This window comes from Orycteropus afer, unplaced genomic scaffold (assembly GCF_000298275.1).
Source record: "Orycteropus afer afer isolate SDZICR_OR568_19922 unplaced genomic scaffold, OryAfe1.0 scaffold00060, whole genome shotgun sequence".
Lineage (NCBI taxonomy): Eukaryota > Metazoa > Chordata > Mammalia > Tubulidentata > Orycteropodidae > Orycteropus > Orycteropus afer.
This window is the reverse complement of record NW_006921647.1, coordinates 12995908-13021450: the sequence shown is the minus strand read 5'-3', so window position 1 is coordinate 13021450 and position 25543 is coordinate 12995908. Positions and strand designations below refer to the sequence as shown.

Below are 25543 nucleotides of genomic sequence, written 5' to 3'. Positions count from 1 at the left end.
AATTGACATTTTCACAATGTTCAATCTTCCTATCCACGAGCATGGGATGTTCTTCCATTTATGTAGATATCTTACGGTTTCTTGAAGATATTTTTTATAGTTTTTTTCATACAAGTCCTTTGTGTCCCTGGTAAGATCTATTCCCAAGTATTTTGTTTTTTTGGTAGCTATTGTAAATGGTAGGAGCTCTGGTAGTGTAGTGCCTAAGGCATTTGACTGCTAACCAGAGGCTGGCAGTTCAAACCCACCAGCCACTTCTCGGAAGGAAGATGAGGCAATCTACTTCCATAGTGATACTGCCTCAGAAACCCAAGGAGGGGTCGCTATGAGTCGGGTCCTCCTCGACAGCACATAACAACATTGTAAATGGTATTGATTTCCTTATTTCTTTTTCAACAATCTCTTTGCTGGTATAGAGAAATCCAACTAGTTTTTAGATGTTGATCTTGTGTCCTTCCGCAATGCTTAATCTCTCAATTAGTTCCAGTAGAGTTTTGACTGAGTTTCTTGAGTTTTCTAGGTATAGGATCTTATCTCAGCAAATAAGGACAGTTTTAACTTCTTCCTTACCAATTTGGATGCCTTTGATTTCCCTTTCTTGCCTTTTGGCCCTGGCTAGGACTTCCAGTACAATGTTGAATAGAAGTGATGATAGAGGGCATCCTTGTCTGGTTCCTGTTCTCAAGAGGAATGGTTTCAGTCTCTCTCCATTGAGTATAATGTTGCCTGTTGGTTTTGCACAGATGCCCTTTTTTATGTTGAGGAATGTCCCTTCTATTCCTATGTTACTGAGAGTTTTGATCAGGAATGGATGTTGGATTTTATCAAATGCCTAAGGCAGTAAATATTTATGGAAGTAGATTACCCACCTTACTTCCGCAGAGTCGCTGCTGAGTTTGAACTGGCAACCTTCTGGTTAGTAGTTAAATGCCTTAGGCACTACACCACCAAGCTCCTTATATACTAATTATATCATTAAAACAAGCTTGCAGTTGTGTCTTCCTGGGGACTGCACATTTCCAGGCACTGAAATTTTAAAATAATCTTAATTGCTACTTAAACGTTTTAGCACTCCTTACAACGTAGACTGCTTAAAATTGGGCTAGGACGTATGAGTCTGTAGGCTCCTTACATGGTCCTTGATTAAAAATGACAATTCCTTCACAAGTTCTTTTCATTAAACCAAGACTAGCTACTCCAAAAAAGGGAAATGAGTTATTGCTGGCTTGAGTAACTTAACTAGATCCATAGTGTAAATCTTACCATGGCTGAGATAGAGAACAAAGGTTTCTGGGAAGATTAATTTTATAAGATCAACCTATGTTGATCTTTTATAAGATCTGCCTATGTGAGGTGCAGGTGTCTAGTATGAAGCTCATTGTTACAGAGAACTCTGAGCTGAAGATCAACTTGAATTACAGATGCTAAGTGAAGTAAATGGAGTAAGATAGCTCAGAAATAAAGGTCTAGACTCAAGCCAGATTACTACCCCATGACAGAAAATCCAATTTAAACAAAAACTTAACCCTTTTCTGTTAATTCTGACTCATGGAGACTGACGTGTTAAGAGAATCAAACTACAAAAGGTACATAAAATCACCAGGCTTTTCTCCCATGGCGCTGCTGGATTCAAACCACCAACCTTTTGATTAATAAACCAAACCAAACCAAACCCACTGCCGTGGAGTTGGACCTGACTCATAGCTATCCCTCCTTGGGTTTCTGAGGAAGTATCACTACGGAAGTAGATTGCCCAACCTTCCTTCTGAGAAGTGGCTGGTGGTTTTGAACTACCAGCCTTCTGGTTAGCAGTCAAATGCCTTAGACACTATGCCACCAGAGCTCTTTGGTTAGTAGTTAAGTATAAATGGTTTATGCCACCCTTTTAATCCTACCTAGTAAGTGAAGGAGCATTAATTCTCAGAAATACGAATTTAAGATTTTTTCTATGGAAAATTAAGACATTGATATTCTAGCAGAAATGTTTTAAATTTTAATAGCAAAAACTTGAAACCAGATGGATTTTCAAGTCTGATGAGCCTGTTTTAAAACCTCAGCTACGTTTTATTAACAAGCTTTGTTGTTATGTGCTGTCGAGTCGCCCCCAACTCATAGCGACCCCTCCTTGGGTTTGCGAGGCGGTATCATTGCGGAAGTAGATTGCGCAACCTTCTGAGGAGTGGTTGGTGGGTTTGAACCACCAGCCTTCTGGTTAGCAGTCAAGTGCCTTAGGCACTATGCTACCAGAGCTCCTATTAACAAGCTTTAGAACACCAGATATGTTAAACCCTGAACTTACACGATGGCAACAGTACCCATATCATAAAAAAACAAAAAACTAAATTCACTACCATCTAGTTAGATCCAACTCATTGACCTCTCCTTGGGTTTCCAAGGCAGTATCGCTAAGCAAATAGATTGCCCAATCTTCCTTCTGAGTAGTGGTGCCAGCCTTCTGGCTAGCATGAAATGCCTTCGGCACTGTTGCGGTTACCTACTGCCACTCTGACAGGAGTATCCCACAAATGGGATGGCCTTAACAGTTTATTCTCTTACAGTTCAGGCAGCCAGAAGTCCGAGTTCAAAGTGCCAGCCTCTAGAGGACATGTGAAAGCCCCTCGACCTTGGGCTTCAGCTCTGCCTCTTGCTCCTGGCCCACTGAAGCTAAAGGGTTTTCTTTACTCAGGCAGCTACTGGCTGCTGAGACTAACAAGCCCAGGGTGGACAAATGAAATGGTACAGTCTCATGTTACCAAACCACACAACAGGCCATTAATTCAAGTCTAATGAAAGTCCCAAGGTCAGCAGAGCATGCTGGCTGCTGACCACCACCATGGCTACATGCAGGGTTCAAGCATGCCATAGGTTAGAGACCATTCCTAAAGCTGTTACAGTAGATTCTACCATGGAGTTGATTACCAGTCTCATCTTGGGGAATACTACATCCAGCTGCCCAGCCACTCAACCAGGCTTAGCCAAGTTGACACACAAACTTAACGACCCTGCGCACTATCCCATCAGATCTCCCACCCACATCATAGTATTCAATAAATTAATTAGTGTGTAACACTGATCCTAGCAGTTACACAATAAACATTGTCCAGTACTATCTCAATAAAAAACAAACCCAACCCAACCCACCGCCATCAAGTCAATTCTGACTCACAGCAACCTCCACTGAGTTTCTGAGGCATTAAATCTTTATGGAAGTAGATTGTCCAGTCTTCCTTCTGCCAAGTGGCTGGGGGGTTTGAACCCTCTGGTTAGCAGTCACACATCTTTGGCGCTGCACCACCAGGACTCCTTAAAGGTTTGGTTAAAACAGTGGCCTATTTTAGTCAAGTTAACTTATTGAAACACAAAGAGATCCACATATATTACATGAAACATCACAGATAGGTTAAATTTCCAAACATTTCCAAGTTCACAAAGTTAAGTTTTTAGTCCAATGTTATTTAAAAAAGGAGGAAAGCCTTATTAATCAGCAGTTAGGACTGGAATATAGGTTTATCATTTCCTAAATTAAAACTTGGCCACTAGGTTCAACTGTGGCTGTACATCAGAATCATCTTAGAAATCTTTTATAGAGCTTGCAGTATGCATCATTAAATCAGTATTTTTCAAGTAGGGCTCAGACATCACCCATACCTATGGTATTCTGAATAAAGGCCAACAACATTTATCAATGGACAATCAATTTATTAAAATAAATTTAAGCATCTGCAATGGTGACTTCAACCTCCACTCCAGGTTCAATACTGATGGAAGTGATCTGCTTAACAATCTCAGAAGGACTGTGCAAGTCAATGAGTCGCTTGTGAATTCTCATCTGGAAACGATCCCAGGTTTTAGAGCCTTCGCCACAAGGAGTTTTCCTGGTAGTGATTCTCAGAGTCTGCAACAAAACACAAAACCAAACATTGATAGTTATGCTCACACCTAGAATAGCTGAAAAACCATTACTTTTAAATCCTTAAGTATTTCCTCATTCCTTTTTACATGAAGTTTTCAGATACCAACAATTTAAAATATCAAGTCCATATTTCATCTTCTCCCACCAGTTTTTGATTGTTAACTACCATCCCACACCAAGAAACAGCAACAAGAGCCACCTCTAATAATCAGCTATTTCTTATCAACCAAATTCTACCAGCAATTTATACTTGGATTTGTGTTAATTTCAGAACATATAATTATTCTGGATGTCAAATCCCTTATCTGAAGAGGTAAGAATTTTGATTTATACAATAACCAGAAGAAAGTCCTACTTCCTTGACCCTGTGGTTCATTTTACCTTGGTAGGCATCCTAACCGGTCCCTTCACTTTGAGGTTCTTCTCCTTTGCGCCTCTAATTAAATCCGCACACACTAGAAGAAAATAAAAGTTGCCTTTCAGTTCATTCAGCCCAACTGAAATAAGCTTTAAAAAAAGTCAACTGCTGCTGGCTCAGAATAGCGTATAAAACTATCACCATAATTCAATATCTAGATCTCTCCTCATTGCCAGCTCCATACTTAAGGTAAAGAACTTTCAAGTTATTACTTGTCTTTTTAGCTAAATGACTTGACGCTTCATTTCTCTTCGAAGTCAACTTTGTACAATTCCAAGTCAGATTCACTGCCAGGAAATCCAAAGGCCTTGCTCAGAAACTACTGTACTGACCCTTCTCCAGGGATTTTACGTTTCGACTGGTCAGAGTAATTCTAATCCGGTGGATGGCCACCTCCGGTTCCACTGGTGTCTTTCCGGTGTCCTTAAAAGCCTGTCAATTGGACAGGTGAGACAACATTAGCCACTCTATCATATATATGACCTGTTTCCTCAGCCCCCGCCTCCGCCCCCAGCAGAACCTCCAAAACCGAACAATCCCAGGTCTGAGTCCCGTGGGAGGGCGACCGAACGCAGCTCGCTGGCGCCCCGAACCGCGCGGTACTGTTCGTATTCTCACCATGGCTACAGCGCGGCTTCCTGACCGACTTGTTCCTCGCCGAGAGCGAACAGCGGTGAGTCAGGAGCTGGAGCAGGGGAACGAAACACCCGCACAGCTACAACCGCGTCTTCCTCAAAGAGGAAGCCGTAAAGCGTGCGCGGAGCTTATATAGCTTCGCTTGCGTCTGCATCCGGGTCCTTCACGCCGCTCTAGCGCTTACCCGGAAGAGGTACAGTGTGCATCTCTAGAGGCGGCCGCGCCATCTGGGACTGCAAGACTCGTCGAGTTGGCCGGAAAGGCGCGGCCGAGGCCTGCTGGAGTCGGGTCCTACCTCTGTCCCGGTCCGCGCAACCGCCGCCTTTCTCCCACCACCTGGCAGAGGTGACAGGCCAGACTGAGACCTGGCCCCGAAATCCCTGGTCTATGCGATTGCCTGCCAGCTACCGTAAAGTTCAGAAGACTGGGTTTTGCTTCCCATACAAGCAGAATCAATCACTCGTTATCTGAGCAAATGGGAATTTCTTTGAGTTTAACGCACACCCATGGGTTTTGGAAAAATAGCATTGATAATTTGGAAATGTTATTTTACAATTCCTAGAGTTAATTTTCATAGCCTGAAATAGCCCGTTGCGATAATTCCGCTTCTGGATGACTTCTGTTTTTTTTTTACCACCAGTTGCTGCGAGTGGACTCTGTCGCTTCGACCGACCCCATGCATGTCAAAATAGAATTTTCTTCATTGGGTTTTCAGTGGCTGGTTTTTCAGAAGTGGATCACTAGGATTTTCTGCCAAGGTGCCTCTGGATGAACTTAAACCTCCAGCCTTTCAGTTAGCAGCCAGATAACCGTTTACACCACCTTTTGTTATTGTTAAGTGCCTTCGAGGGATCCGACTCATAGCGACCCCTCCTTGGGTTTCCGAGGCGGTATCACTACGGAAGTAGATTGCCCAACCTTCCTTCCAAGGAGTGGCTGGTGGGTTTGAACTGCTAGCCTTCTGGTTAGCAGTCAGGTGCCTAAGGCACTATGGTACCAGAGCTCCCTTAGCACCACCTAGGGACTCCCAAGTTAATATTAAACCGACATAATGAAAAGCATCAATAATTTTAAAGTTTAAGTGTTAAACATTTTGTTATATTTTCCTTTGAAAGTTAGCAGCTGCTGTAAACCCAAATAGAACCTTATGATTTTAAATACATAATGTTAATTGGAGAAATGTAGAAATAAGCAGGCAAAAAAAGAAAATACTTAATTCTACTGTTTGGAGATAGCCTTTGTTTGCACTTTCAGTTATGCATATTTCTCTAAAAAATGGGGTCAAACTCTACCTTCTATTTACTGACCTCACAATATTTTGTCATGAGTACACTTCTGCAATGTCTTTTTTAATGACTGCATAATCGTGAAAGGTATGGATGGTGTTTTCATAATTTATTGAACCAGTCCTCTACATTTAGAGTTGTTTTCCTGTATTTCACTCTTACAAACAATACCATAAGGTCCATGCTTGTAGACTAGGTTTTCTCAGCTATGGTATCACTATGGAAGGGGATTGCTCAACCTTCCTTCCAAGGAGTAACTGGTGGCTTTGAACTGCCAGCTTTCTGGATAGCAGTGAAATGCTTTAGGCACTACACCACCAGAGCCACCAGAGCTTCCACTGACATAGTGGTCTGGGTAATTCTTTGTTGTGAGGGCTAGCCTGTGCATTGTAAGGTATTAAACACCATACCTATTTTTTACCAACCAAAGGAGCTCTAGTGGCACAGTGCCTGCTGACCAAAAGGTGGGCAGTTCAAACCCACCAGCTGCTCCTGGGAGAAAGATGTGGTAGCCTTGGAAATCCTGTGGGGAAGTTCCATTCTGCCCTTTAGGGCTGCTATGAGTCAGAATCAACTTGATGGTAATGTTTTTTTCTTTCTGTCTTTTTTTTTTTTTTTTAAATGTCGGTAGTAATTCCACCTCCACTCCCCAACTGACAACCAAAAATGTCTTCAGATATTGTTATGGTATCTTCTATGAGGCAAAATCACCTCTGATTGAAAACCACTGTAGATAAATTTTTGAGCACATCCTTAATTCCTTACATAAATTCCTAGATATCCTTGTTCTTTGATGGCCTCATCAAGAATGAAATATTTAAAATACTTTGGTATATATTGTTAAGTTATTCTCTGGCAGGGTTGTACCCGAATAGGTAACCCCTCCAGCAGTGTGAAGAAGACTTAGTGTGGAAAAAGGAGAATTAAGTGCCCTTTTCATTCTAAAGTTTTAAAATATTCTTTTTTTTTTTCTTTTCCTTTTTATATCCACTCCTTGTCCCAGGCTTTAATTATTTTATTAGTCTCAGGATCCTTTTATGAATGCTGTAAATGTTTATGCCGATAACATAAGGGCACAAGTGTGACCCTGTAAGCCACAAACATGTCTTTGGCAATTCTGACACCATCACCACACAGTCAGTAGGATATTCTGAGAAAGGGTAGACATATATGGTTTTCTTTTATTTGTAAAATTGTTAAGAGACTATGCCACAAAAATCCAGCTAGGATGTCTCACTGACTTGAATCCCATTATTTAATGCAGGATCCCAGGGGAGTGTGTCATTTCATGTCCTGGTAGGAAGGTCTCATTTTCTTCAAGCTGCCAGCACTCTGTCATCAAACCTGTATTCCGGGATCTGGGCCTGTGATGTGTTGTGGCCAAGAAGTTATTCTTGAGAAAATGTAGTCATGGCTATAGCTCCCTGATGATTCTTTATTCAACTAAGGGGGCATCTCACTGTTCAGCAGCATTTCCATTCTGTTCCCTTTTGGGCACCCTGTATTAAGAATTTCTGGCAAAAGTTTCCATAATGTAGTTGAGAAATACAGCCCCAGTGATTGAAATCCTGCTTTTGAATGAAATCTTGTCTTTCCTGGAAGTCAGACTCTTCCTACATAGATGCATACTGTGTTCATGTAAAGCAGTGGTTCTGGATAGCCATACTTCTCTCCTGAGGATTGAGCCAAGATTCTTCTTCTAACTGAATACTTAAATTCTTACCTTCCTTAAAATTTCTGAAGCCACACTCTTACAGACTACAGTCCTCTTCCCATAGATGATTCCTATTGATAACATCTCTTTTTTCCTCCAGTTTTGGAGATGACATTTTTATCCATGAGTTTAGATATTTTTTTAATGTTTAGGTGAAAGTCTACAGAGCAAATTCATTTTCCATACAGCAGTTCATACATGTTTTGTCTCATGACATTGACTGCAATTCCCTACAATGTAACAGCTCTCTTCCCACTTCCTCCCCATATTTAACTCTTCCCTGTGTCCTTCCCTCCCATGCACTCCCACTCCCCGAACTGTCTCCCTGTGCATTCATTGCACTTCTTTTCTCCCATGATTTATCACTCAAGTAGTGTATCTACCTGATGTAAATGTTCAGGCCATATGCCTGGCAATTATTTGGCTGGAAACCACAGGTGTGAATTCAATTCCAGACTTGAAGGGTAGATAGGGGCCAAAGTCTCGGGGTCTCACCAGGCGGGTTCGGGTAATTTTAGAGAAAGCTGGAGACCATCTGCTTTGAGGTGTACTCGTACATTTGGCACATGTCCGTTGTGACCCTCATCCCAGTGTTCCACGGCCCCTGTGCTGGCCATGCTGTAATGTTGTTATGTGCCGTTGAGTCAGACCCAACTCATAGCAACCCCAATGCTAAAAATATTCTTAAGACTATTACAAAACTTGTGTTTTGGATCTTTCTACCCAACTCACTTCTCTACTAATTTCTGTAGTTCTTTTAAACTTACCTAGTAAGGACTTTTATTTCAGGTATTTATTGGCTCTATGGACAGCTGTCTACTTGTCTGCTGCAATGACAGTACAATCCTTCTAACTCCAGAAGGAAATCTGCAGTGGTTTAAAACTACTTAGGAACATTGGTGCCATAGTGATTAAGCGCTCCACTGCTAACCAAAAGGTTGGTTAGAGCCCACTAGCCACTCCAGGGAAGAAGGATGTGGCAGCCTGCTACCATAAAGATTGTTGTTGTTGTTAGGTGTCATTGAGTCAGTTCTGACTCAGTGACCCTGTGCACAACAGAATGAAACAGTGTCTGGTACTGTGCCATCCTTACAACCGTTGCTATGTTTGAGTCCATTGTTGTAGCCACTGTGTCAATCTGTGTTGTTGGTGACCTTCCTTTTTTTTGCTGACCCTCTACCAAGCATGATGTCCTTCTTCAGGGACTAGTCCCACCTGATAACATGTCCAAAGTATATAAGCTGAAGTCCAGCCATCCTTGCTTCTAAGGAGCATTCTGGCTATACTTCTAAGATTGGTTCATTCTTCTGGCAGTCTATAGTATATTCACTGTTCTTTATCAACACCATAGTTCAAGGCCTTCAATACTTCATTCTTCCTTATTCATTGTCCAGCTCTGGCATGCATATGAGGCAATTGAAAATACTGTGGCTTGAATCAGGCATACCTTATCCTCAAAGCGACATTCTTTGCTCGTTGACACTTTGTAGAGGCCTTTTGCAACAGATTTGCCCAATGTAGTATGTCATTCCATTTTTTGACAGCTGCATACGTGCACATTGATTGTAAAGTGAGATCCTTGACAACTTCAGTCTTTTTTCCATTTATCATGATGATGTTCATTGGCACGGTTGTGATGATTTTTCTTTTATGTTGAGGTGTAATCCACACTGAAGATTGTAATCTTTGATCTTCATCAATAAGTTCAAGTCTTCTTCCTTCAGGAAGCAAGGTTGTGTCGTCTGCATATCCTAAGTCATTAATTAGTCTTCCTCCAATCGTGATGCCATGTTCTTCCTTATATAGTCCAGCTTCTCAAATTATTTGTTCAGCATACAGATTGAATAATTATAGTGAAAGAACACACACCTTTCCTAATTTTAAATCATGCAATATCCCTTTGATCTGTTTGATTTATTGCCTCTTGGTCTATATATGCATGGGTTCTACATGAGCACAGTGAAGTGTTCTGGAATTGCCACTCTTTGAAATGGTATCCATTATTTGTATGATCCACACAGTTGAATGCCATTGCATAGTTAGCAAAACATTCTAGTATTCTCTGCTTTCAGCCAAGATCCATCGATATCCGCAATGACAGCCCTCATTTCATGTTTTCTTCTGAATCCAGCTTGAATTTCTGGCAGTACCCTGTTGATAAACTGCTGCAACCATATTTGAATTATCTTCAGCAAAATTTTACGTGTGTATGATATTAATGATATTGTTTGATGATTTCTGTATTGTATTGAATTAGTTTTCTTTGGATTGGGCACAAGTATGGATCTCTTCCATTTGGATGGACAGGCAGTTGTCTTCCAAATTTCTTGACATAGATGAGTGAACACTTCCAGCATTGAATCCATTTGTTACAACATCTGAATTGGTTCTTTCAGTTCCTGGAGTCTTTCACCAATATCTTCAGTGCAACTTGGATTCTTCCTTCAATACCATCAGTTTTTGGTCATATGCTACCTCCTGAAATGGCTGAATGTTGACCAATTCTTTTTGGTACAGTGGCTGTATATTCCTTCCATCTCCTTTTGATGTTTTCTGTATTGTTCAATATTTTGTCCATAGACTCCTTCAATATTGCAATTGGAGTCTTGAATATTTTCTTCAGTTCTTTCAGTTTGAGAAATGTCAAGCATTTCTAAGAGTTAGAAAATCCTTTTGGTTTTCTAAGTTGAGTTCTTTGCGTATTTCATTGTAAAACTTTTTCTTCTCGAGCTGCTGTTTGAAATCTGTTCAACTCTTCTACTTCATCATGGTTTCCATTTGCTTCAGCTACTCTGTGTTCAAGAACAAGTTTCAATGTCTCTCTCTCTTTTTTTTTTCCTAGACATCCATTTTGGTCTTTTCTTTCTTTCCTTCCTGTCTTTTCAATGACCTTTTGCTTTCTTCATGTATGGTGTCCATCATTCCACAATTTGCTTGGTCTTCAGTCATCAGTGTTCAATGTGTTATGTCTGTTCTTGAGATGGTCCTAAATTCCAGTGGAATATGTTCAAAGTTGTACTTTGACTCTCATTTTAATTTTCTTCAGCTTCATCTTGAACTTGCATATGAGCAAAATGATGGTCTGTTCTGCACTTGGCCTCTGGCCTTGATATGACTGATGATATTGAACTTGTCAATCATCTCTTTCAACAGATGTAGTTGATTTGATTGCTATATATTTCATCTGATGAGGTCAATGTCTATATTCACTGTTTATGTTGTTGAAAAAAGATATTTCTACTGACTAGGTCATTGGTCTTGCAAAATTCTGTCGTGCAGTTTCTGGCATAATTTTTATTACCAAGGCCATGTTTTCCAAATACTGATCCTTCTTTGTTTCCAAGTTTTACATTCCAATCCCCAGTAATTTCCATTGCATCTTAATTGCATGTTTGAACAATTACAGACTCAGAAGTAGGTAAAAATCTTCAATTTCTTCATCTTTGGCATTAGTGGTTGGTAGTTGTATGAGCTGGTCTTCCTTGTAGGCATATGAATATTATTCTATCACTGCCAATGTTGTACTTCAGGATAAAAAGAAACAAAAAACAACAACAACAAAAAAAAACTCACTGCCATTGAGTCAGATCCGACACAGTGACCCCTCCTTGTGTTTCTGAGGTGGTATCACTATGAAAGTAGATTGTCCAACCTTCCTTCCAAGGAGTGGCTTGTGAGTTTGAGATCTTGAAACATTCTCTTTGGCAATGAATGTGATGCCATTCCTCTTCAATTTGTCATGCCTAGAATAGTAGACTGTATGGTTTTCTGATTCAAAATGGACAATACAAGTCCATTTCAGCTCACTAATGCCCAGGATAGTAATCTTTATGTGTTCCATTTCATTTTTGACAACTTCCAATTTTCCTAGAGTCATACTTTGTACATTCCGTGTTCTGATTATTTATGGATGTTTGCAGCTGTTTCTTTTGATTTGAATCATGCCACATCAGCAAATGAAGGTCCCAGGAGCTTTACTCCATCCATGTCATTAAGTTCAGCTCTGCTTTGAGGAGGCAGCTCTTCCCCACTCATATTTTGAATGCCTTCCAACCTGAATGGCTCATCTTCCAGCACTATATCAGACAGTGTTCCACTGCTATTCATAAGGTTTTCACTGGTTAATTTTTAAAGAAGTAGTAGGTCACTAGTTCCTTCTTCTAGTCTGTCTTAATCTGGATATTGCTCTGCTGCACCAGAGTGACCATCATGGGTGACCCTGCTGGTATTTGAAATACCAGTGGTGTAGCTTCCAGCATCACTGCAGCAACAAACCACCACAGCATGACAAACTGACAGATGAGTGGTGGCCATAGAGATTACATCTTTGGAAACCCGATGGGGCAGTTCTACCCTGTCCTTTAGGGTCACTATGAGTCAGAATTGATCAGTGGCAATGGGTTTACATGTTTTTATTTGAAAAAACTAAATTCATGGTACAAATGTATATATTTATGAACAACATATGAGGCAGATTATCAAATGACAGTAGTGGGTATGTTGAGACACCTTTTTTGCAGATTTTTTTTTTTTTATCTAAATGGATTTTTTTTGTTAAACTTCTTTAGTCTGAAATTTAAGAATGAAATTGGAAAAGAGTTCTAAACCTTCTCTTTTGATTATCCATATTGGTAAGGGAATGGAATGTGGAGGCAATTACATCAAGTTTCTTAGTATTACATATACAGTCACAAAAGTACTTGGCATATAATAGTAGCCAGCAATGTTTGACAATGAATAAGGAAGGACAAAGAAGAATTGATAAATTTGAATTTTGGAGTTGGTGAAGAATATTGAAAATACCATGGACTACCAGAAGAACTGAGAGTTCTGGTGGCGTACTTCCTAAGGCATTTGACTGCTAACCACAAGGCTGGCAGTTCAAACCTACCAGCCACTCCTTGGAAGAAAGATTGGGCAGTCTACTTCTGTAGAGATACTGCCTCAGAAACCCAAGGAGGGGCCACTGTGAGTCGAGATTGACTCCACGGCAGTGAGTTTGGTTTGGTTTTGGTACCAGAAGAAACAAATCTGTCTTGGAAGAAGTATAGCCAGAATGCTCCTTAGAAGTGAGAATGGCCAGCCTTCATCTCACATACTTGGTCATGTCAGAAAGGACCAGTCCCTGGAGAAGGATATAGTGCTTGGTAAAAGTACAGTCAGTGAAAAAGGAGAAGACCCCCAAGAAGATGGATTAATATAGTGGCTATAATGATGGAGTCAAGCATAGCAAAGATTGTGAGGATGGTGAAAGACCAGACAGTGTTTCATTCTTGTATGCAAGGTCACTATGAGTCAAAGCTAACTCGGTGGCACCTAACAACAACATCACTGTTTGAAATTCTCTCCATGTATTAATACCAATTCATTTGATCCTCACATCAACTCCAAGAAGTAAGTATTGCTTTTCGTATTTTATGTATGAGGAAGCTGAGGCATAGAGAAGGTAGGCAATTTGCCCAAGATTACAGAAAGAGCCAGTATTTGAACCCATACAATCTAACTCTAGACTCTGTGTTCTTGGCCACTATGCTATATTATCTCTCAGTATATGTTAGCTTTTATCTTTATCATTAGTTGTAGTACTATATCCAAAAAACCAAAAAAGCCAAACTCACTGTTGTTGAGTCAATTCAATTCATAGTGACCTTTCCTTGGGTTTCCAAGGAGGTATCTATGGAAATAGATTGCCCAACCTTCCTTCCGAGGAGTGGCTGGTGGGATTGAAACACCAGCCTTCTAGTTAGCAGTCAAAGCCTTAGGGACTATGCTACCAGAGCTCCTGTGACATAGAAGGGCTTTATATATTTAATTTAGGTGAGGTCACAAATATTATTGAACTACTATTATGTGTATGGAGTCCCTGGATGGTGCAAATGCAAATGGTTAATGTGGTTTAACTGCTAATGGGAAGATTGGAAGTTTGAGTCTTCTCAGAGACCCTGCAGAAGAAAGACGTGATGATCTACTTCCAAAAAATAGCTGTTGAAAACCAAAACCTTATGGAATATAGTTCTACTCTGACACACACGGGGTCCCCATGAGTCAGAGTTGACTCAATGGCTACTGGTATTATGTGTACATTATCCAATCCGACGACTTGATGGCAGTAAGTTTGGGTTTTTTGGTCGTATAAGGTACAATCGCCTTTTTTTTTTTTTTTAAACTCTTTCATTTTTTTTGGATAAGTTCCAAATATACCTAAGGCTGGTTGACTAAATTAAGCAATGTAATGAAGTAGGGATATAGTAAGATCTTTTTACTGAGAATGATTTATACAGAACGTGCTTTAGATGATAATTTTCAATCATATTTTACTGCAAGACTCACAAAATTCTCTGTGGGTGGGGAGCATGATGTTCTGTCTCCTATGCCTTATTATTACCCCTCCTCCCTCTTTCCTCCTATTCTCTGACGTGCAGTCCTTGAGATTCCAAAGTTGATTGAAATACAATCTGAAAAATCACTGGTCTACTTATATCATGCAGTGTCCTTCCCTAGCTTTAGCAGATAAAGAATCTGCAGAGCATCTCTATAGACACACTTTTGAGATCCTGATACCATGCAGGGGAGCCAGGGATATATTTATTAATCATCCACATTTTCCTGAGTTTGTATTTTTCATGTTGTCTAGAACTGGTACAACTTTTTGGAAAATGTTTCTAGTGTTTGCCTGCCTTTTCAAGAGGATTAGAATCTATGGCTCTAACTACACACTAATTCTGTTGAGTAGCTTATGTGTGGTGCTCAGATTCTCAGATAGCCCCCAATGATCCCATTTCCTCTTATTCATGCCCTTGTGTAATCCAATCCTCTTGAAAGTTGGGACCTGTGACTTGTTTCTATACACTGGAATTCAGCAACAGTGATGGGCTATCACTTCCATGAATAGCTTAAATAAGACCCTGACTTCAGTCTTCCTAGCAGACCCTCTTCTTTGCCAGCTTCAATAATGAAAGCTGCCATGTTGGTACAAATGTGTGTATTTATGAATAAAGTAATTATCCCTCAGTATCCACAGGGGATTCATTCCAGGATCTCCATGTATACCAGTATCTCTGGATGCTCAAGTTTCTTATATAAAATGGTATGTTGTTGTTAAGTGCTGTTGAGTCAGACCCGACTTATAGTGACCCCTCCTTGGGTTACCGAGGTGGTATCACTATGTAAGTAGATTGCCCAGCCTTCCTTCCAAGGAGTGGCTGGTGGGTTTGAACTACCAGCCTTCCGGTTAGCAGTCAAGTGCCTTAGGCACTATGCTACCAGAGCTTCCATAAAATGGTATAGTATTTTCATATAGCCTAGGAACATTCTCCCATATACTTTAAATCATCTCTAGATAAGTCATACTTAATACAATGTAAATGCAATAAATAATGTGTAAATAGCACTTTATATTCCCTTTTAGTCTTTGAGGAATTGCTTTAATGACCACTGAATTGCTTTTTTTTCCCTCAAATATTTCCATTCATTAGTTGGATTCCATTAGTTGAATCCATGTGTGTGGAACTCATGGGTATGGAGGCCCAACTGTAATATGGAGCTGCTGTATGGAGGAGCCCACATTGCAAGGTAGTAAGGAAAGCTTATGGCTGACAGCTAGCAATGAACTAAGGCTTCAGTCTCACAGCCCAAAAGGAACTGAACTTTCACCCACAGTGGATCCTTTCCTACTTGAATCTTTAGATGAGATCTCAGCTGTGACTGACACCTTTACTACAGACTTGTGAGAGACCTTGAAGAAGAGGAACCAGATAAGCCATGTTTGGACTCCTAATCCACAGAAGCTGGGAAATAATAAATGTGTGCTGTTTTAAGCGACTGATTTTGTGGTATTTTACTCATTAGTCTTGTGCATACACACATTTTTGTTTTGATGAAATTAGATTAAAATGATCTACTAGGAGTCTCAAAACGGCAGTCTGAGACACTGTGTGTTTAGATAGTCCTCACCTGCTTTGCCCCTGTTGTAGGGGAGAATATAGCATTACAGACTAATTGTAGAAAAGATACCTGGCCTTAGGTGTCTTTTGCCTTTGTACAACCTTGCTTACTTGCCAACAACATAGTTACTGCACTTTCTCATAAATAGAAGGCTCAAAGTGTTCCTGAAATTTGCTGATGGTGGCTTGGACTGGCATAATATGATGCTGAGTAGCTGCAGCGTAGTTTCAATACCTCCATTAAAATTCTTTTAAAGTCAACTTCATAGTTATATTTGGAAATAATTTAATTTTCTATTGTAATCTCCTTGGTCATTTGAAGCCCACTTAATGTTTAGTGATTGACTTTTTCCTACTTCTTTTAGTAAGGCTGTTCATTACACAGACTCTTCTGGAATGCTTGTTGGATCCAGGCACTGCTTTAGGCACTGGAAATACCATGGAAACAAAGCACTTAATTCTTGCATTTTAATGTGAAGTAACTGTAATAAAGATAATTGATAAATAACAAGTTCAGATAATGATAAATTCAATGAAGACAATACAGGTTAAAGGGGCAGGACATGACTGGGGCAGAGGCCACAGAGGAGGGTCATCAGTCAGGGCCAAAAAAAAAAAAAAAAAAAAAATGTAGAGTCTTGTCTGACTCATAGCAACCCCTCTTGGGTTTCTGAGGCAGTATCTCTATGGAAGTAGATTGTCCAACCTTCCTTCCGAGGAGTGGCTGGTGGGTTTGAACCACCAGTCTTCTGGTTAGTGGTCACATGACTTAGGCATTATGCCACCAAACCTCCCATCAGATAGGGCAAGCTATAGAAACTACTTCTGGATTATTTTTGGCTGATAGAAATTTATTGAAAGGATATGTAAGAAGGCTAGAGAACCTGCCTGTCTTAGTTTCCAATTCATGGTGACCCCATGAGTGTCAGAGTAGAATTATGTTCTATAGGCTTTTTGATGGCTGTGAGCTTTCAGAAGTAGATCCCCCAGGTCTTTCTTCAAGGTTCTTCTGAGTGGATTCAAACCACCAATGTTTTTGTATGTCAAGTGCTTAACCATTTGCAGTATCCAGGGAATCTGTCTTAGTTTTCTAGGATTACTACAAAAACAGAACAAAACAAAAACAACAAACATTGTGACTTAAAATGACAAATACATTCTCTCACAATTCTGGAGGCCAAAGGTCTGAAATCAAGATTTTGACAGACTGCTTAAGCCTCCTTCTGGAGGTTCTTGGGAGAATCCATTCCATGACTCTTTCCTTGCTTCTGGTGGCAATCCTTGGTGTTTCTTGGCCTTTAGACCCATCACTCCAAACTCTGCCTTTGTCGTGACATGGTCTTTCCCTTGTGTCTCTTGTGTCAAATCTCCTTTTCCTAGTGATACTGCCTCAGAAACCCAAGGATGGGTCACTATGAGTCAGATCTGACTGGAGTTTGGGTTATAAGATTTAGGATCCTATCATTAGATTTAGAGCCCATCCTAATTCCAGGATGATCTCACCACCTCCAACCCACCTCCATCACAATATCCTTAATCTAATCCTTAATTTAATTATATATGCAGACCCTAGGTCTAAGTAAGGTCACATCCACAGTTACCAAGGGTTAGGACTGGAACATATCTTTTAGGGGGATGCGATGCAGTGGTGGTAGAACTTTTAACTTCCATGCAGTAGACTTCGGTTCAATTCCTGGCCAATGCACCTCATGCACAGCTGCCACACATCAGTCAGTAGAAGCTTGTGTGTTGCTGTAATGCAGTTGACTTTCAAAAATCAGTCAGTGGAAACCCTATGAATCACAATGGTCTGATCCCATTATGCATGGGATCTCCATGAAATCAAGGGGCCAACTCAACAGCAGCTAACAACAACAACAATTTAGTTCATTACATCACCAAAGGGTTTTTGAGAGGGAAGGGATGTTACCTGATTTATGTTTTAAGGAACTAGAATGGATTGTAGTAAGACAACAGTGGAAACAAGAAGTTAGGAGATTATTGTAGGCATTTAAATGGGAGGTGGTCTTTGTGGTATGTTCAAGAATGGTAGCAGAGGTAAAGATGACTGGAAATTGGGAATATAGGTTGAGAATACAGTCTATGTGATTGGGTAATGGGATGGATGTAGATAGTGAAACTGAAGAGTGAAGAAAGACTCAGGTTTTGAGTCTTAAGAATTCAACCATTTCCTGAAATGGGGAAGACCAGACTGAGGGTCTTGATTGAAAGCTCAGTTCTAAATATATTCAGTATAAAATGAATACTAGCCACCTAAAACCATGCATTATGGACGTCAGTGCATGAAAACCATATTGGAACTAAGGACAAAAGGAAAAGCCAGTGTCTTTTTATTTTCTAGTGCTGCTATAACAGAAATACCACAAATGGATGGCTTTAACAAACAGGAATTTATTCTCTTACAGCCTAGGAGGTTAAAAGTCTACATTCAGAGGGCTAGGTCTAGGGACTGGGTGAAGGCCCCTTGACCTTCAGCTTCAGCTCTGCCTCATGTTTCATTGGAGCTGGAGGCATCTCCTAACTCACTGAGGCTGATGAACCTAAGGTCAACAGGTAAAATGGCAGCATCCCAAGATCAGTAGGCAACATGGCAGGCCACTGGTTCAAGTCCAGGAACAATCCTGAGTTCAGCAGGCAGCATGGCAGGCCATTGGTTCAAGTCTAGGAACTGAAAAAGATGAAGAGTTGGCCAAATGCAATATCCAGATGGGCCAAAAAGCTAGAGACCTTTCTCAAAGCTGTTCCATATATACTGGAAGCAGGCCACACCCCTTTCACTGATTAATTTCTCACAGCAGATTCTACCATGGAAGTGTTTACAATCTGATTATAGGGAATAGCTACATCCAGTTACCTAGCCACTCAAAACCACAGATTAGCCAAGTTGACACACAACCTTAACTACCACCGCCAGTCATACTGATTCTGTCTTTGGTTAAAATTGTGATATTTATCATGGCCTTTTTTTTTGCTTGAATTTTGATCTTTTAAAATATCATATTATGGTATTATTTATCTTGATTACTGAGTGTTTTGGAAAATACCTCCCAAGGGCTTATCCTAATCCTGGCTTGATGGACACACATTAGAGGAGCAGCTGTAGTACTGCAGAGGGGTCACTAAGAGGAATCTGAGGATGTGCTTAAGACCAGGCTTTACTACATATCAGGTATTCCACCTCATCCAAGTAATTTTGTCTTTAGAGGCCTCAGTTTTCTTATTTGTAGAAGGAGGATGTTGAACAAGACAACCTCCAACTTTGAAAGGCTGTTGCATGGAACCAAACAGAACCAAGAGGACAGCCCCCAACATGTTGCTAATCATGGAAGAATCCATGGAGGGAGGAGACTTGAGATGGCAGAGGAGAGTCCCTTCTCTCCTTTTCAAGTCCTTTGACCTTGGGTGGCCATTCATCTGATTTGATGAGGACAGCCTCAGTACTTGTTTGCTGACCATAGTATTACACCCACTTGTCAATTATTGACATGGTTAGGTTCCAAAGACCAAGTCAGTAGGCAAAATTGTCAGATGACCACATAAAATTACGAAATGGAGGATAATGACATCATTACATAACTGCCAAATTACAGCATTATGTAACTTCCAAATCACTGAGAATCATGGCCAAGCCAAGTTGACACATAACCTTAGCCATCATGCAATGCAGTGCCATCAAGTCGGATCTGACTCATAGTGACCCCTCCTTGCATTTCTGAGGCAGTATCACTATGGAAGTGGATTGCCCAACCTTCTTTCTGAGGAGTGGCTCGTAGGTTTGAACTGCCAGCCTTCTGGTTAGTAGTCAAGTGCCTTAGGCACTATGCCACCAGAGCTCCAAGCTAGTGTTATTCTTTCCTAGTACCTTTGTGTTCATTACTGACAGACATACATCTTTAATGCACAGAATAGTTGAATAGTAGATTTTTTACTATGATCTGAAATAACAAAATATCAAATAACAAGATAGTGGATAAGTAAGGAGTAAGTGTATTACTATTGCCATCTTTCACTCAAGAATGAATTAAAAATTATATGGTCTCTTTTCGCAAGCCACAAGTCTAATCAGTGATAGCAGAGTGGAGAGCTCTGAATTGGATTGATTAGAGTTTTAACTGAACTGGACTGAATTTTAATTACCTAAAGCTACCAGAAGTTGTCCCTGTGTGGTGCAAATGGTTAAATCTATCAGAAACTTACAGATTCTTCCCTAGATTTTACTAAGAAATGATGATTTAGCACAATGCAATTGAAACCAGTAATAAGAAAAAACAAAATGAAAACTTTCCTTGTTTGTACTTCACTGAGTTGGGATTCAAGATCTAGTGCTAAGAAAGACCTTCCCCAGTCTGAGATTATTTTTAAAAAATTAACCCAATTTTTCTTCTAGTAATTTTATGATTTCATTTTGGAATGTATTTAGGATTTTATCAAATGCTTTTTCAAAAACTAATCAAGTGTTTCTATGACTTTTCTTTTTAATCTATTAAGACTTAACATATTAATAGATCAAAAAAGAAAAGTCATAGAAACACTTGATTAGTTACTGAAAAAGCATTCTTTTTCTATAAAGGCTGATAGCCTTAGAAAGCTTGTGGGGACATTCTATTCCTTCCCATAAGACCACTTGAGTTGAAATTGCCTCTAGGGCAAAGGGTTTGGTTTTTTTTTTTTTTTTTTGAAGGGGACTATATTTATTGGTATTTGCCATATTAGAAATTAAAACTGAGAAATTTTAAAAATTTGTTAATTTATTTAAAAATAATAAACTCACTAATTTTAACATATTTTTATGAAAATAACTATATATTCCACAATAAAAACATTGAATATGAAGAATGGTGTGGCAGTTAAGGTTATGTGTCATCTTGTCTGGGCCTGGTTTTGAGTGGCTGGGCAGCTGTTATTCCCCATGGTGGGACTGGTAATCAACTCCATGGTGGAATCTACTGGAGCAACTCAGTAGCTGCTTTAGGGATGTGGTCTTCTTCCAGTATATAAGAAGCAACTTTGAGGAAGTGTGCCAAGCGTTTGGCATGCTTGAATCCTACATGTTGCCAAGTCATTATTCAGCAGCCTGCCACATTGTCTGTTGATCTTGGGATTTTTAATGGAACTTGAATCAATGGCCTGCCCTGCAGTTTGGTAATATCGGGACTGTGCCATTTCATTTGTCGACCTTGGGCTTGTTAGCTTCAGCAGCCAGCAGCTGCCTGAGTGAAGAGATGGGTCTAGCTTCAGTGGGCTGGGAGCAAGAGGCAGAGCTGAAGGCCAAAGTCGAGGGGCTTTCACCCAGCTCCTATACCTGGCACTTTGAACTTGGACTTCTAGCCTCTAAAACTGTAAGAAAATGAACTCCTGTTTGTTCAAGTCACCCATTTGTGGTATCTTCTGTTAGAGAAGTACAAAGTAACCAAAAGAAATGGCATAGTTTTACATTTTGCAAATCTCTTTAATATCTAGTTTAATCACTCACACACTCACTCACTGCCATCAAATCGATTTGACTCATAGTGACCCCTCCTTGGGTTTCCAAGGCAGTATCTCTTTGGAAGTAGATTGCCCAGTCTTCCTTCTGAAGAGTGGCTGGTGGGTTTGAACTGCCAGCATTCTAGTTAGCAGTTAAATACCTTATGCACTGGTTTCATAGAAAACCAAAAAACAAGATCATTGCCATTGGGTCAATTCTGACTCATAATGACCCCCATTGGCTTTCCAAGGCTGTAAATCTTTATGGAAGCAGAGTGCCTCATCTTTCTTCTGTGGAGCGGCTGGTGGGTTCAAACCACTCACTCTTTGGTTAGCAGCCAAATGTCTTAACCACTACACCACCAGAGCTCCTTGGTTTAATAGAAGATAGCTCAATTTTCGTATCTGCTTCTCCATTCAATCTGTCATAATATACTGTTTTGATTGAAGTATGTGTAGAAAATCTGTGTGAGTATAGATAATGGAGTTGGAAAAGACAAAGTTTTAAATAATCTTTTCAGGTATTTGTGGCTCTTCTTCTTTGATACTACACCACAACTGGATAAATAGTAGGCTTTTTAAAATGTTTTATTGTGGTTTAGGTGAAAGTTTACAAAGCAAATTAATTTCCCATGCAATAATTTATATATAAATTATTTTATGATATTGGTTGTTTAAAATCCTCTCAATGTGTCAGCACTCTCCCTGCTTCCACCCTGAGTACCTCATTTCCATTCACCTATATTTCCTGCCCCTACCTGCATTGTGGATTTTACTTTTGGGCAAATGCTGCCCTTTCCGGCTCCTTTGATTGTTCTGAGCAGCACGTTCCTCACAGGTGTTATTGTTCACTTTATAGGCCTGCCTATATTTTGGCTGTACTGAAAAGAATTGGTCGATGTTCATCTATTTTAGGAGGTGGCATATGATCAAGAACCAACAGTATTGAAGGCAGAAGTTGAAGGTGTACTGAAAAAATTGACTAAAACAAGGCTCCAGGGATTGACAGAATACCCATTGTGCACTGCCAAAAAACTGGAAGACAGCTACTTGGCTAACTCACTGGGAGAGATCCATATTTGTGCCCATTCCAAAGACAGATGATCCCACAGAATGTGGAAATCATCAGACAATGTCAGTAATATCACATGCAAGTAAAATCTTACTAAAGATAATTCAAAAGCAGTTGCAGCAGTATATTCATGGAGAACTTTAAAAAATGCAAGGTGGATTCAGAAGAGGATGTGGAATGAGGGATAGCATTGCTGATGTCAGATGGATCTTGTCTCAAAGCAAAGAATACCAGAAAGATGTTAACTTGTGTTTTATTGACAAGGCAAAGGCATTTGATTGTGTGAATCATAACAGATTATGGATAACATTGAGAAGAATGGGTTGAACTACCAACCTTCTGGTTAACAGTCAAATGCTTTAGGTACTACATCATCAGAGCTAGAATTACAACACAATATTTTTTTGGGACATAAACAAATCCACATTGTACCTTCATTAGTATCATTTCTCATCTTATCAGAAAAGTCTTTAAGTATTGGAAAGCTGCCAGGCTCATCATGGGAGATACAAGTTTTCCAAAATTCTAATTTGTTTTGCTTTAAAGCTTGAGTTTCATCATTCGAAACTGGATGTTGTTTTCCTTGAATTGTAGGCTCATCTAATTCATTTTCGAGGAAATGTCTGCCAAACGCTCATATCTGAAGAGCTGTAGTTTGTCTGTAGTTTTCTAGTAAAAATCGTCATCTATGAAAAAAAGAGATTGGTTCAGCATACAATTCAATTTCCCAAAGGCTTTTCCTGAAAACAACCATCATACCTCAGTGCCCAGCAGAGGTGCTTTATGTGTACTTCCCACTTCATCATATAAAATATTAAAAGTTCAGGATAAAGATTTATTAAAATTAATCACTTTAGTCTGTGACCAGCATGGTGACATTGGGGAAAGGAAAGACACCGAAATGTACATAAAAGATACAGACAACAGAGGCAAACACTATTATAGGCACAACACTGCAGTATCACTAGCACCAAATACTAGGTTACGGATTAATGCATAGACAGGTGAGAAGAGCAGGTGGAGGTAGGCGAACAGGAATATACTCTAGAGCAAGGATAGATTTTGGCTGAAGATAATCTTACATATGCACTGGTGTTACAAAAATAGGTACATTACAGAAGCAACAGAAGACAGGGTGGGAGGAACTTTGAAAAAAAAAAATAACTTTTGCCACTTGCCCACAAATGTTAGCATTCAAACATGCATTTCTTTTCCCATGAGTGAATCATTTCATACATTCAAGAGCCATTTTTATTTCCTCTTCTCTGAACTGGCTGTTCATCTCCTATATCCACTTTTCCTTTATGTTCTTGGTCTTTTTCTCATTGATTACATAGGAGCTCTCTGTTATGCTTATAGCTCTTACTCTGGGATCTGAATTGCAGATATATTGTTCAAGTTTTTAGTTGTTTTCTTATGTTGTTCATGGTAGTTTTTGATATGCAGAAATTTTACTTATTTGTAGGCCAATTTATTGATATTTTCTTTCATTGCTTTGCATTTGGGACCATACTTATTTCTCATTTCATTTTTAAAAATTCCCATAGTTTTGGGAGGTTTTATTGTTTGTATTTTTTGGATTCTTCTGAAGTTTATCCTGGTATATTAGAAGGATCTATTTTTATTTTTTCCAGATATTTACTGAGTTGTTTCAACTCTATTTTAAAAATAATCTTAGGATTTCCCCCCTCTATGTCTTGTATGGGAGCTCTGGTAGCATAGTGCTTAAAGCACTTGACTGCTAACCAGAAGGCTGGCAGTTCAAACCCACCAGCCACTCCTCGGAAGGAAGATGGGGCAATCTACTTTCACAGTGATTCTGCCTCGGAAACCCAAGGAGGGGTCGCTATGACTTGGGTCCGACTCGACGGCACATAACAACAACAACATGTCTTGTATGGAAAATACTTTCTCATCATTATTCATCATTATTTAGCAAATTCTGAGTGGTGTATTTCAGTGGGTCACATGCTGTGTACTTTCTGTATAAAACATGGTTATCTTTATTTTACCAATGTTAATTTAAAGCAGTGATTGCAATAAAGCCTAAAGATTAGCATTATTTTTGCTTTTAACAGCTTTAATGAGATATAATTGACCAACAATATAAACTGCATATATTTGCTAACTTTTTAATTTCCAAAATATACATTCCATGTCTCTTTTCACTGAAAAGGCCCAGGGGCAACGACTGCATAAGAGCAAAGAGCCCTTCTAGTGCTTGGATTTTGGTCTGTAAACATCATCTCCCACTGACATAATCCAGGATTTATTGGTGGAGTGCCTGATTCCAGATCTGGGCAAAAATTTATAAGATAGACTTGAGATATCTTGCAGTGCCAGGAATCAAAGAAGATTAATGGATTAAGTCAAGAGAACAAGGGCCACTATGAAGGAGCTTCCATTGATAAGTTATGATATCATTTGAGCATCAAAATGGTGGCTAGAATTTATAGACATTGAATATATGAAAACCAACATATTTTAATTATGTGTGTGTGTGTGTGTGTGTGTACAGAGAGAGAGAGAGAGCCAAAAGAGAATAATACCACATTGGATGCCATAGTAAGTGCACTGGGTTGAATGGTATCCCTAAAAATCCATGACCAGCTAGAACTTGGGAATGTGATCTTATTTGGAAATAGGACCTTTACAGATGTTGTTGTTGTTATTAGGTACCATGGAGTTGTTTGCAACTCATAGTGACCCTATGCACAGCAGAACAATGCCTGATCCCGCGCCAGCTCCATGATCCCTGCTATACTTGAGCCTATTGCTGCACCCATGGTGTCAATCCATCTCATTGAGGGCCTTGCCCTCTTTCATCGACCCTCCATCTTACCAAGCATGACATCCTTCTCCAGGGAATGGCCCCTTCTGACAACATGACCAAAGTAGGTGAGACACAGTCTGGCCATTCTCGCTTCCAAGGAGCATTCCGCCAGCATTTCCTCCAGGACAGATTTGTTAGATCTTTTAGCAGTCCATAGTACTTTCAGCATTCTTCACCAGCACCACAACTCAAAAGCATCAACTCTTCTTCGGTCTTCCTTATTCATTGTCCAGCTCTCACA

General features: G+C 39.8%; 1 protein-coding gene and 1 non-coding gene across 2 annotated transcripts; both read right to left on the bottom strand.

The window, feature by feature from the left end:
• Window positions 1-3712: 3712 nt before the first annotated feature.
• On the bottom strand, window positions 3713-6436 carry RPS20 (ribosomal protein S20). The gene is made up of 4 exons (XM_042780768.1): window positions 6425-6436; window positions 4664-4763; window positions 4295-4368; window positions 3713-3895 (listed from the first exon to the last, which is right to left on the bottom strand). Exons 1-4 carry the CDS (start codon window positions 6434-6436, stop codon window positions 3713-3715), a joined length of 369 nt encoding a protein of 122 aa, XP_042636702.1.
• Window positions 4441-4506, bottom strand: LOC122149904. The gene has a single exon (XR_006163389.1). It is a non-coding gene; the product is annotated as a small nucleolar RNA U54 (small nucleolar RNA).
• Window positions 6437-25543: the final 19107 nt, after the last annotated feature.

What these genes read in the sequence shown, in the direction of transcription:
- RPS20 (XM_042780768.1), bottom strand. An exon ending in CGTAAAATCCCTGGAGAAGG is followed by an intron (nt 4,369 to 4,663) that starts GTCAGTACAGTA and finishes ATTTTCTTCTAG; the next exon opens with TGTGTGCGGATTTAATTAGA. An exon ending in CGGTTAGGATGCCTACCAAG is followed by an intron (nt 3,896 to 4,294) that starts GTAAAATGAACC and finishes GTTTTGTTGCAG; the next exon opens with ACTCTGAGAATCACTACCAG.